Here is a 14,378-nt window from a genome sequence, read left to right as displayed (position 1 = left end):
TTCCAATTATGATTCGAGCTTTAACAAATCCTGTACCAGGACTGGCTGAAGCCCTTCAAAGGTCTTTATCTTTATTCGGGTGACATCTTATTTGTTGGACCAACAATCGCCAGATCAGCTCGTAATCTTGGTCCAGTTGTGAGCCGTTGGTTGGTTCAACTGATTCTTTGTCAAGAAACTCAACCAGGTGACTGAACTGGAACCATTGGTTCAACAAGCGATGGTCGTTCTTGGACTGGACAGTGACGAGTGTAAGGAATCAATAGCATGTCAAGCTGGTCGACAGGTAGCAACTGATTATCCGATGTTGGCTAGTTATCTTTCTCAAGCATCGTCAACATTGAGACCCGAGGAAGATAAATTTGCCAAAATTTTAATTGAAGTTATGGCATCACCGAACCCTCAATGTTTATCTAATTGTCCAAATTTATCAACAATCGTTAAATATTGGAAAGAATCAGGAGAAAAAGATTTAAAAACGGTCGTTCAAAACGCTTTCGCAGATTCCTTAAGCAAAACATTGGTTTCCATCATCTTTCATTCTACTGATGAGGTTCCACTCAAACTAGTTTAAAAAACGTGACTGTAAAATAAGATAAAATAACATTCGATCATTTATTTCGAATTTTCATCCTTTGGACCATGATGATCAAATCATCGGCGTATATTCAAATTAACGCCAAAACTCTCTTAAAAAGACGATCTTATCTGTGATAAATTGTTTCTCTTAATTGCTCCTCTAAAGATGTTATAAACAAAAGCCTCAATCTGCTGGACAGACAACATCCATTTGGATGGTTTCTTTTGATTCCATATCGATGACTCGACCATGATTTATACCCAAAATAAAATTTCAATTTGAACTTTAACCATGTACCCGAATACTTTTAATAGTTTCAATTATTTTCTATTAATAAATCTCCACTCAAGAACCAATTATATTTCCCTTTAAGTAAATCAGTGGATAACTCGTATAGTCTTTTAACTCATGGTACTGTTGGAAACTTTAATGTTTTCGAACAATTGGAAAATCGAAAAGTAAATTCATCTCAAATACTGTTTAAAGTAATTAAAAGAATAAAAAGAAAGTTAATTGAGATTCGTTTAGTTCTTTTCGACTGCTAATTCTAACTATCGATGAATGATGATTAAATCTCGAGGAAATCATCAGAAAGGGTTAATTTGATCTTGTAATTTTTTCGAGTCTTGTTTCTTTTTGTACTGAAGTGTCGCTATAATTGTTTGGACGATTGTCTTGAATCGCATCTTCTTCCTTGTGCACGAATACCAAATACGTCGAGCGATCACTTCAAACACTTCGAACAATGATAAGAACGAGAAGCCAACATACATTCCCATGAAGCCCCCGAGGCTACTCAACAATTTCGCTGTCTGAACGAAATAAATGAACGATTAGTTGATTTGGTTGTTGGCAGCGAATTGGTTACTTACTGTCCAAGCTCCTTGTTGTGACACTTCCTGCATTGTCATTGTTTGGAAATAAACAACAACTTTCGCTAGATTCCTAATGAGAAAATGAACTGATTCAAATTAGAATCAAAATCAAATGTTCAAAAACGAAGTTTAAAGTCTCATCAATCAATTCAATTTCTCTCATGTTAATTCAATTTTCTTTTCGAATGAAATTATTGATAATCACTCGAAAAGTAATTTAACAAATAGCAGAGTAAAAGAATCAAGATGAGTCAATATTGGAATGGATCTTGTTTTGAAAACGATTAACTTACTTAAAATCAAGAGTTTTATCTCCTCGATCAAATGATACTCGATCCTGTTAATTAATCGTAAAGTGAGAATTAATTGTTAATTAAAGATTTTTATTCAATAAACAAGTTATTAGATATTTTTAGAAATTTAAATTGCAGTTAATCAGAAAAGAGCAACAACATTTTTGATAAAATTTCACCAAAAGTGAAAACCCTTTGAGCAATAATGGAAATTCAATTAGCTAATCAACTATTGATTTTTCATCTTCTATTCAATTGGAGCAATAAAAATTATGATAATATAAAAGTTCATCTCTTTTTGTTTCCAAACGATAATTGAAGGTTTTTCCTATAATTTCATTCCAATTTCAATGTGAATTTTATTCACAATGAATATTAATCTTTTCATGGAAATGAGAATTGACTTCACATGCAATCCAATGAGATGAGTGAAAGTGACATTATCAACATTATCATGACAATGATTATCTTGATCATTGCCTAGAAACGGTAATTGTCTTGGTCATTTAGTCTTAATGATTTGCGACTATTTTCACAATCAAATTAAATGTTACCTGATTTTTCATTGATTCCAAGTAACAAGAATAACTTTTAGAGTTAAAATAAGAAACATGATGATAACATGAGAAAAACATTGTTCTTTTTTTACCATCATTTGAATTACATTGAAAATGCATTTTCTTTTCATGGAAAAACTAAATTCTTTGACTGAATAACTGTTAATACTTGTTAAGTGATCTAAATTATTATGCTGATTGCTGACTCACTTTGTTTCGGTTCTTATTTTCTATTGGTAAATTGTGATTCTTTCTCATTCAATTAGATCGACAATTGATTGTTTGTGTTATTGATTATTGACAGAAATTGATTATTTATGATACTAGAATTGTATTAATAATGAATACCTCTCGTGTGGGCCATTTAGCAAGGGATACCGTTTTCTCATATTGAGTTACTCTGTAATCAAATAAAAAGATGAATACATAATATTAACAATAAATTGATGACAATCATGAACTATGGTGTTGATATAATAATAACAATCTATTGTTACAATTCTCGGCCTTTTTGTGAATAACTTTTACTATCAGTTGGTTACATGAACATTTTCATGATATTAATAATTGTTATCATTGTTTTTTATGGCCTCTAATTGTAACACTGGTCATTATTTTAATTGCTATTATTTGTTCATTGTTAATTGTTATACTCACTGACATCGAGGTGGACACATACAATTATCAATTTTGCTTTCAGGTCTTAACATCACTTCCTCGACACATTTACGTGTATCTGTAGGATGATGATAATTAAATGCAGATTAATTGAATTAACCATTTAACTAGAATTAATAATTATTCTTAATCTGATTACTATTCACATGGGTAAATAAATCAGATTTCTTTTCATTATCATTCTCAGTTATCTCTCACTTTCTATTAATTGTATTTATGTTTATTTTCTAATTTTCACATGAACTTGTAGATAATTCAGATTCTCTTTTGTGAATATCATGATTCTCACAACTGGTATCAGGTATTCGAGGAAATTCAGATAAACAATTAAGTTGATTGATATAAATGCTTTGAAGCTCAATAGGTTACTCGTCAATCTGTTTTATATTTGCTTATAACTCACGATTCAGTAACAATTGATTAGATAAATGGTGATATTATTAATATAAAGATAAACTTGCTTTTCCTTCTGGTGTCACAAATCCTTAGATTGGTATCATTTAGTTCAAATTGATTAAGAAAAGCTGATTGGCATCGACATCTCATTTGGATTGTACGTTGGAGACAAATTTTGAGGCAACTCTGTTGGGAATAAGTCGAGTTACGAGTAAGAGATCCAGTTAATCCTTCAGGCCAGTGATCGATACAATGTTCAGGATAAGGTGAAGGTAATCTGGTTATTCGAATCATCTTCAACCCGATGTAACTCGCTCTTTCTGGGCCCACGAAAATGGCTTCGCTTGCAGAGATGCCAAACTCATCCGGCGAATGGACCATAACCAAAGCACCGACCTGAGCAGTTCCAGGAAGATATTCAGCGACTTCCAAATTCAGAACCAATTCTAAACCTTTGAAATCAGAACCGTTAAGTTAACTGGATAGACTTATTCTCATCTGTTTCCATAAACTTTTAATCAATAATCGAGTTTCTAATTAGTATACACGTTTCATTGAAGGTTAATTAAAACATCAATTCAAAAGATACAAGATATTATTGATTTTTTAGAATTGATGATTAATTACAGACGAGTATTAAAGAAGTTAATTCTAATCAGAAATCATCTTTGTATTAATACTAATAAAATAACTCCATTGACTCCAAGATTTTGGCACAGTGATTAGTTTCTAATTGTTTAATTATTGTTAAATGATTACAATTAATCTTCTTTTTAAAAATAATCAAAATCTGAATAAGAGCAGTCTGAACGTTGAATTATTCATTTATGAACCTTGTTTATAATTTAATTTTTACATCTCTTAATTATTTGACATTCCCAAAGGTGACTCTTTAAAGTAACATGTAATCAACATTTTGAAATTCAATTTTCGCAACATTTTAATTGTAAATCAAATTATATCACAAAGAAAATATCAATCAAATGTTTAATACAATTGAAAGGTTGTTTCAAGTGGTTGGCTAGAATGAAATTCAAAGCAATAAGATGAATTGGAATCAACATTTCAAACTTTTCGTCCCGCAAATGCTAATCCGTCCATTCTTCATGAATATTAATGATTAATTTGATTGAAATTATCTTAATTGTATTAATAATACAACTCAAAATATAATAATTTTTGGTATTTCGTGTAATACTGATAATAATCTATTGCAATAGTCTCAAGATAATAGACTGGAAATTGTTCGAAATTCAATTAGATTGATTTGCTTACCTGAAAATTGACAAAATTCAATGTTTTCATGATCTACTAGGATTTTGTCAGAACTGATAAAGTTATTTGGTAACTAGGGAAAATGATAACATGAGAAACCTTTATGATCGGAATCATTTGAATTTTGGATCTTATCGTTTCTAATATTACTGTTTAGAGTATAGTGATAATCCATATCAAGAATATCATTAGAATCAAAAGTTATTTTGGTCAAATGAGAACATGAAATATCTCGGAGATTCCAGAGCTATTAATAAAATCATGCTATCGAATGGTCATGTCATTTGTAATGAGTAATAAAGAAAGAATTTGAACAAATATAAGGAAAAATTCATCAGATTACTCAAGAATAAGAGCTCTCGATGATATTATAATTCTAGCAAATATTCTGTTCTAAGAAACATGAATAAAATAAAAATAGATTCGCTTTTCATTGAATTGATTGTGAAGTTTTTCTAATAAAAAGTTATAACAATTGAGAGGGAACTGATTCTTCGATTGATATTATTATCATGCACACGGATAATGATCTCCGAGGACCAATCAAACCAAATAACATAATAAAAATTTATTGTTCTATGAGAATATCACTTTAAATTGTTCAAATCGAGGAAATAAAATTTTAATTATTACAACGGAAACTTGGAATCAGCCCTAAGTCATTTATTATACTTTTCCAGTCACACTAGATCAGAATTGAGTAAATAGACATTATCTAGTTCATTATTTACATTTGAAATGGAAACTGATTGATTTCGATAAATAAAATTTTCACTTTTCCTGAGGCAACATTGAAATTTGTGAATCAAATTGTTGTAGTAATATTAACACAATTAACATGATAACAATGATAATCACAGCGATGTTCAGGAAATTATTATGGTTCAATCTTCTTTACTATTCATTTAGTTTTTGAACTGATCAGACAAATATGGTTGCATCATCATGAAAGTAAACTCGGATTCTTAAGGATTCTGAAAACAAACCTTTTGTTTATTTTAAGTTTCAAGGTAAATTTTTGCGATATTTGATCTTAGTAGTAAATGAACTTACCATGATCAACTCCAGCAAGACTCGTTTCCTCTTGTTTTACTTGTTTGTGTCTTTTACCTTCCAGAGTCTTAGATCGATAAGTGAAACAATTACCTTCAGTTGGTGTAAACGAGAAATCGAAGCTCCTGAAATTAAAATATCACGATTAATATCCAAGTTAATTGACCTTTGCATTGACTTTCGTGTGACATTAACCAAATGTTTCTATCCACCCACATTTCCAACCCTTGATTCAGTTTACCTGAATCCTGTCTCATCGATAAATTGTCAATCATCTCAGCCAAATCTATTCATTATAATTCTCAATTATTACGAGGACTTACTTTATGTGTGTGCAATTAGTCGATTTAATTGTACACCTTTGAATCAACTGTTCGAATTGATGACCGAGTTGATAAGTTAAGTGTTTATCCTTATTCGCCATAACTGCCAACCAAGTGGTTAGATTTTCTTGTAGCTCTTTTTCCTCTCGTTCAGTCAACTCAATTTCATCTTGTGAAACGTTCTGATCATAGGCTGGAGTTGTGGTTCGCTGCCCTGGAGGAATTTGAGGTCGATTGGCTGTTAGATTAATAGCCGGAGGTCCCTTGTTGTTACTTCCACCACCGCTTCCACTATTACCCGTTCCACCTCCGCCAGTGCCACCACGATTTCTCCAAGTTTGTCTTTTACTCCGACTCGATGGTGATGCCAAATTACCTCCACTAGTTTCTCCCCCTGCAGATCCACCACCGCCTCCAATTGAGGCTGAACTTGCACTCCCAATTCCCCGCTTGTCCCTGCACCACTTCCTACACTATTACCACTTCCGGAATTTCCACCTCCTTTCTCTGTCGTCGGTGATGGAGAAGTGGGACTCAGTCTGTCAGCGAGAGTCGCAGAAACACCAACAGCTTCATCTTCGCCTTTTTTATCACCAATATCATTTATATCTTCAACTGAAGTCTGTTTGTAATGAGAAAAATTAATCATCAATCTGATTGTTTATCTTTCTTTTTATTTGTCCTCTCATCTTCATTGAAGATTATTACATCTTCCTTTAGGGTAACTGTCACAAAGTCAAAGTATTTTATTGCTTCAGTTGATAGTTTTAATCACTTGTAAGTAGAAAAAAACTAAATGACAAAATGAAGATCGAGTGAGAATAAAAAAATATTAATTTCATTTAATTAACTGGTTCAGAAGTTTGATCTTCGTTATGTTTGAATTTAATTCAAATGAAACCAACTGAGCTTGAAACTAATTCTCTTGCTTGTGAAAGGTTATTAATGATTCACAGACGAAGTAATGTCAAGAGTTCTTATGAGAGCTCATTCAAGTATTCGTAAAATGATTTATTAATATCAATTTAATAGAAATGTTTACTCACTATGTTGAGAGTTGTTGCAACTGTACCACAAAGTTTTTCCTTCAGTTCAGGAGGCAAAGTGTAGTTGCTCCTGGCAAGGAAGGTGCTGTTACAAAGAGCACTGAACGAACGATGTTCAGGTTACAAACTGTCACTGCGGGAAATGGTAGTTTACGGGACTCTCTCAATCGGACATCGACGGTTACAGGGTAGTTGTAGAACTCGGATAAAAGTTGATGAATATCACGCAAAGCGAGAAACCCGAGCAAAGTAAAGACAATGAACCAAACAATTTTACGTAGAAATGAATCTGAATGACAAATCTCTCTCAATCCGGGGACAGAGGAATCAGAAAAGAGAATAGTCAAATCGTTTGGACGACAGAGACCAGGGTCACGATATATGATGACCGGAGCTGCTGAAGGCGAGGTCAGTCCTGTTTGTGAGAGTCTTGGTAAACGAAGATGAGATAAATGTTGATTTAGATTTGGTATTCGTGGACTTTTATGTGAAGGTTGATGAAAGGGCAAAGTGTTTGCCGGAGGGAAAACATCGCCAAATGCAATTCCGGTTGATGGACGATGAGGGTTAATATTACCATTAACTCCTAATACTTTCGACGACAAATAAGTTGACGCATAATTCGCACTGGCCTTCGTTACACCCTGACAATACCATGGAAGGTCACTTGGTGAGAAATTAATTGTTCCATTTGAATAAAGGAATTTATATTCTTCAGGGGAAATTGATCCATTTTTACGTTTCAATCGTCGACGAGCAGTTAAAGGCATATCAATAAGTTCGTCAATCAATTGACAAACTGACTATAATCAACTAAATCAAATGAGATCTAATTGTTGATAACATCATTTTTCTTCTAAACAAATATCGATTAAACAATCTAATAAGATTTCATTTGCTTCGATTACAATGAGATGATTGCATGATTGATACTATTTAGCTTATTTGCTTATGTATAATGAATTAATTAATGAGCGCAACAAAGATCATCAAATGATCAGTTGATGTTTCCATCTCCCATCATTTGACTTTTCACTTGTGTTGTATTAATGGATTTATTGTGATTTAATGAATAAATTGGAAAAATTAATCGAGTAAATTGATATTGTGATGATCAACTAATGAAAACTTTTAACTAGTGTTTACATTGGCAGTTGATTTAAATTAATGTTAACCAGAGAAGAGGTGAATAAACAATTGAATGGTGATGAGCTGTTAAGATTTCAGTTTATAAATTGTTCAATTGGATTTCATAGTAATTATTCAGAGATTCAAATGATAAAAAAATACTAACAATTAATCGATAATCGATTTCTATGCAACTCAATGGACTAAATTATCATTCACTTATCAAATAAAAGAAACAATCAAAATATGATGAAATGACGATATTATTAGTGTACAAAAGGAAATCTTTCAAGTAAATTACTAGAATCAACTAATTGTTGGCAAAACTTTTGGCGACGACTGTATTAGTATGATAACATTAAATCGTAAAGATCTAAATAGGCAAATGAAGTTGCCGTTAACCAGAATCCTATTATCATATAATCAAATTGCCAAAAACTTTATAAGATTATGAATGAAATTTCCTATCGCCATTTCATTTACATCTCATCTCTTTCTCTCTCACCAGGCTCATCTATTCATCATGATGATCATGATTAAAAATCCAATTAGGTTTGATAAAAATAAACCCCATTGTTTAATCAAAAGGAATCAAATTGATTAACTAATCACTGTACCGTAGAGTAGGTTATCATCGGTTCATGAGGTTGTTAACTATTTTTCCTCATTAATTAACTGTCTTACGGATTAACAATGGGCAGTCAGTGTTTGATTATTTTCATTGAATAAATCAATTCATGAAACATTTATAATGTCACATTAGTTGATTGACATAGTCTAGTCTCTGGGATTTAGTCACTAAGCTAATATCTAATAACTAATCCTGATAACCAACTAACAATATAAAAATAAAGTTATTCTCTTAATTGTCGATGGGAGTGAATTTCTCTGTTGGCAGAAATCAAACTTGATTTCTGTTTTCAACTAATTAATATTTTGATGACTATTCGCTCAGTATAATGATGAAAATTAATATCAACTAACCATTAGTAAGATCAAATGTCGAATGCAGATTAACTCGTGTTATCAATGATTCTGAAAGGATAAAAATAGAAAATTTTACCTGATTCATTATTTAGATTCTATTTAAATTGTCAATATTTGTTTATGAATCATTTTCAATTAGAAAATTGCTATTTAATGTCCATTAGCGTCGAAATCAAGAAACTCAATCGTTATCCATCATTCGAGTATCGACACTTAAGTCGAAGGGATTTTCCATTGAAAACCTGAATTGGACTTGACCATCAATGATCATTGATAACATAAAATACTGACCATAACTAAGATTAATCCTCTTTATTGACAATGAAAAATAATTCACTTTACGTTTTGATCAACTGGTTTAAGGCTTTTCAGTTAATTGTAACTTTGTAAGCTCTCAGACGAAATTGATTATCTTCTACTATTAAAGTTTAATAATGGATTATGAGTAAAGATGATTAATTATTGATACTTTTTGAAACTTAAATAAAATGAGAAATGAATTGTATCAAAAATCAGAAAGAGAAGTTTAATTTCATTTGATGCAAACAGAAACACGATTTTCATGATGATTTATATTGTGACCAATCATTAAAAAGATTTGAATTTAAAGTGCTGAAGTAATTTATTGAATTATTGATAGATGAACAATTAGTCAAATCAACATGAAATGTTTTCATTATGATACAATTAAATTAACTTGGATCATAATCGACTAAGTTTGATTGTCAAAAATTTTCCAATAATTGGATTTAGTGAAATTTTTAATGCAATGGGAAATTTAAACGACGAAACAAATTAACAATCAAGTTAAGTCTATTTAATTGGTTTATTATTGTTCAATGAATTCGCAACTCTATCAACTGATCGATCTATTTTATCGTTTTCAATAAAACCAGCAGCTGATGAGAAAGATGATTTAAATGATGATGGAAGTTGATGTTGGTGATGATGAAGATGATTCATTAAAATAGATTTATCTACAATTAAACCTTTATTAGGAGGAATAACTTGATGTGGTTGGTGGTAATTAACTCTGAACTTATTAGGATTATCCTGAACACCATCATTTTCGTGGGTCTCACTTTTACCTGTTGGATAATTGGTCATTAATGAGCCTGGTTGATCATTTCTGAGCCAATTGGCAAATTGTTGGTGTATTGGTGTTAATGGTGAATAACGATCTATGTAATTGTTACTCTTAATTGGAAACAAATCGATAATTGTATTTGGATAACCAAATTTTTGAAATCGACGATGAACTGATTCAGTTGGGTAAGATGATTCCAATTGTCGAAAATGATTGTTTTGTTTGAGAATATTTTTAAACTGATTTCGATTTGTAGATGATTTCAAATCATTTAGATAATCAGCTAATGCATCGTTTCCAGTTGACAAATGTTCAGGAAATTGATTAAAATGAAGTTCGTGTTGATCATTTACCATTAAATCATCTTCATTCTCATCCGAATAAACCGGATCCAAAGGTATCTCGTTTGGCATATCATCATTGCCATCAGTTGATTCTTCATGAGGAAATTTGTAACTATTAAAAGAATTATGATTATTTCGGTTATTTGAATAGTAATTGTCTTCAATTTCATTTGACCGACTGTCTCGGGGAAATGACAGATCTTCGAAATCATCATAGTAAATCATCGGAATGGTCAAAGGTCTATCGAGAACTGAAAGGTCAATAGATAACAATTTAGGTGATGATGAGGGTGAAGAATCAATTGATGGTTTGTTGTCCAAATCAATCGATTGATATTCCCGTTGAGATGAAGATGGCAAATAATTAGTTCCATGATTAATTGTCGAAAGATCGACTTGGAATCTCTTTAAAAATCTTTTTGTGATGTTTTTAAGTTGTTTTCTTTTAAGATAATTCAAACTGATTGATGACAATCGATTCTGATTATGCTGATTAATTGATTCTTGTTTGGAATGACTTGTCGGTAAAATAGGTGATGGTGATTGAACATTTTCACTTGATACAAATGGGATAATACAATTAACAATCAAGAAAATTTCGGTAATTGTGATTTTCATTTTCCTTTATTTGATGTCGATCAGTTTAATCTGTGTACTTGAATATTTATCGTTTTACATTTTAATCCAATTCGAAACAAAGATAAACGTGAAAATAATTAGTTGATTTGATTGATAACTTTTAATGTTACATTTTCACAAGTTAGCAGGTCATTTACTCTTGTTAGTAGTTGGAACTAAGGAAACAATTTGTTGATTGTTGATCATCACACGAATGGCACATGATTCAATTGTTGATTATTAGATTAGTTCATCAGAGATCATGAACTAAGTAGAATTTCATTTTGAATAAACGCTCACTATTACTGCTAACAGATGAATTTCCAAACTCAGAACCATTTCGATAGATGAACTTTGTTAACGCCTCGAAATCTTAATACACAGTCTCATGGAATTTATCTTCTTCTGTCTTCCTCATTCTCCTTCATCACTGAACATTTTCTATATTTGCTCTTATTCCCCTTTTGATTAATCGTTTTTAAGAATCCATTCAAGTTAAATGTTGAATTTCGATCTCAAAAAGATAACCATAAATATCATAGTGGTATTAAAATGGTGAAATACAACGTGACAAAAGTGTTTGACTAATCAATTGTAAGATGTAACATTTACAGTAGACCAACTATGAGAATAAAGAAATGAAAATTATTTTTTCTACAGCTAGTTGAAAGATTTCACGCTTTAAATTCTGAAAGTTCCGTAAAAGAATCAACACTGATTAATGTAATATACCGGTTAATTATTCTTTATTACGATATTCACAAGATTACTGAGAATAAGCTTCTTGTTTCTTTTGTTGAATCCTCTCTTCACGTCTCCTTCTAGCTTCCTTAGCACGTTGTCTCCTTGCTTCAGCAGCATCGGAAAGTTGCTTGCTTCGTAATTTCTCAGCCTTCATCTTGTGGATGGTCTCCATCAAAACACGCTTGTTCTTGAAAACATTACCCTTTGATTTACGGTACAATGTATGATAAAGATGTGAATCTATTTTCTTATTAGTTCGATACTTTTTCAATAATCGTCTAAGAACTCTCATACGTCGTATCCATAAAACCTTTGCTGGCATACGAGCATTAGCTGTACCCTTCCTTTTACCTGGTCCAGTGTGTCGACCCTTCCTTCTGGCTTCTGTGTTAGCTCGACATCGGGCTCTAGAATGAACGGCAACTGGCTTTTTGATAATTAAACCATCTTTAATTAATTTACGAATGTGAGCTCTTGAATTAGCATTTCCCAATTCACTTGACTCATTTGGATCCAACCAGACTTTGCCAAGACCACACTTGAGAACCTTAGCTGCGAGTCTCTTTTGAAGTCGAAGGGAACTATAACCAAAGTCGGAAGGGGTCACAAATTAATCATACAAAATAAAGAAGAAAAATTAGTCACCAGTTATTGAAAGTAGAACAAGTAAAATTGTAGTAACCATAATGTCATCAAATCATGTATCAAATCAGAAACAAAAACAGCAGCCATTGGAGTTTGGTTTCATGTTTTTCAAACGGTAATTCCAAATAATTCATCATAGTAACACGATTTTATGACTGATAGATTAATAAATTGAAAGACAATTAAGTCTAAAACTCACCTCATAGTTCCAGATAATTACTAAAACAATCAAAATAAAACACAATTTAACAAAACAACTTTTTGGTTAACTTAATTTGCCAACACAAAAGCAAAGGCAAAGGCAAACCTAAAGTCAAAGGCTCTTCCTTTTCCGGACCGAGTTACTAAGCAACAAAACACATCCAACACTTTTAACCGCGTCTTTTGATTCTCACTTTTTGTTTTATTTTCATCAAAATTTTGTAAAATAAAAAATAAAATGCAGAAAATAAAGTTTCGAAGGTATTTGAAATCGTCGCTTTTAATGTTTCTTTTTCGCACTACATTTGTAAAATTATATATCGAGTTGGATAGAAGCTCAGATTGAAAACCATATTGTAAAAGACAAAAAGTGAGAATCAAAAGACGCGGTTAAAAGTGTTGGATGTGTTTTGGTTGCTTAGTAACTCGGTCCGGAAAAGGAAGAGCCTTTGACTTTAGGTTTGCCTTTGCCTTTGCTTTTGTGTTGGCAAATTAAGTTAACCAAAAAGTTGTTTTGTTAAATTGTGTTTTATTTTGATTGTTTTAGTAATTATCTGGAACTATGAGGTGAGTTTTAGACTTAATTGTCTTTCAATTTATTAATCTATCAGTCATAAAATCGTGTTACTATGATGAATTATTTGAATTACCGTTTGAAAACATGAAACCAAACTCAATGGCTGCTGTTTTGTTTCTGATTTGATACATGATTTGATGACATTATGGTTACTACAATTTTACTTGTTCTACTTTCAATAACTGGTGACTAATTTTCTTCTTTATTTTGTATGATTAATTTGTGACCCCTTCCGACTTTGGTTATAGTTCCCTTCGACTTCAAAAGAGACTCGCAGCTAAGGTTCTCAAGTGTGGTCTTGGCAAAGTCTGGTTGGATCCAAATGAGTCAAGTGAATTGGGAAATGCTAATTCAAGAGCTCACATTCGTAAATTAATTAAAGATGGTTTAATTATCAAAAAGCCAGTTGCCGTTCATTCTAGAGCCCGATGTCGAGCTAACACAGAAGCCAGAAGGAAGGGTCGACACTGGACCAGGTAAAGGAAGGGTACAGCTAATGCTCGTATGCCAGCAAAGGTTTTATGGATACGACGTATGAGAGTTCTTAGACGATTATTGAAAAGTATCGAACTAATGAAAATAGATTCACATCTTTATCATACATTGTACCGTAAATCAAAGGGTAATGTTTTCAAGAACAAGCGTGTTTTGATGGAGACCATCCACAAGATGAAGGCTGAGAAATTACGAAGCAAGCAACTTTCCGATGCTGCTGAAGCAAGGAGACAACGTGCTAAGGAAGCTAGAAGGAGACGTGAAGAGAGGATTCAACAAAAGAAACAAGAAGCTTATTCTCAGTAATCTTGTGAATATCGTAATAAAGAATAATTCTTTTCATAATCATTGTTGTACTTTTCGAATTATATTTGGTTTTCTTTCGTCCATTGCACAGTCCGCTCTTTCAATCTGTATCAATTCTTAACCATATTAAGTTAAATCGATGTCCATTCATGAATTCAAAATCTTTGCTT

General features: G+C 31.9%; 2 protein-coding genes and 1 pseudogene across 2 annotated transcripts; 1 reads left to right on the top strand and 2 right to left on the bottom strand.

The window, feature by feature from the left end:
* Window positions 1-932: 932 nt before the first annotated feature.
* On the bottom strand, window positions 933-7,971 carry LOC128396846 (degenerin-like protein unc-105). Its single transcript, XM_053357480.1, has 9 exons — window positions 7,077-7,971; window positions 6,031-6,652; window positions 5,708-5,832; window positions 3,445-3,831; window positions 2,963-3,041; window positions 2,654-2,705; window positions 1,749-1,792; window positions 1,453-1,525; window positions 933-1,392 (listed from the first exon to the last, which is right to left on the bottom strand). The coding sequence occupies exons 2-9, from the start codon at window positions 6,129-6,131 to the stop codon at window positions 1,168-1,170; spliced, it is 1,086 nt and encodes a 361-aa protein (XP_053213455.1). The 5' UTR covers window positions 6,132-6,652; window positions 7,077-7,971; the 3' UTR covers window positions 933-1,167.
* A 3,998-nt stretch (window positions 7,972-11,969) lies between these two features.
* Window positions 11,970-12,994, bottom strand: LOC128396851 (60S ribosomal protein L19-like). The gene is made up of 2 exons (XM_053357486.1): window positions 12,829-12,994; window positions 11,970-12,565 (listed from the first exon to the last, which is right to left on the bottom strand). Exons 1-2 carry the CDS (start codon window positions 12,831-12,833, stop codon window positions 12,007-12,009), a joined length of 564 nt encoding a protein of 187 aa, XP_053213461.1. The 5' UTR covers window positions 12,834-12,994; the 3' UTR covers window positions 11,970-12,006.
* Window positions 12,995-13,231: 237 nt separating this feature from the next.
* On the top strand, window positions 13,232-14,369 carry LOC128396853 (60S ribosomal protein L19-like; annotated as a pseudogene).
* Window positions 14,370-14,378: the final 9 nt, after the last annotated feature.

This window comes from Panonychus citri, unplaced genomic scaffold, assembly GCF_014898815.1.
Source record: "Panonychus citri isolate SS breed McGregor unplaced genomic scaffold, ASM1489881v1 Contig00028, whole genome shotgun sequence".
Taxonomy (NCBI): Eukaryota; Metazoa; Arthropoda; class Arachnida; order Trombidiformes; family Tetranychidae; genus Panonychus; species Panonychus citri.
Note: the sequence above shows the minus strand (reverse complement) of the source record. Positions and strands in the feature narration are given on the sequence as shown.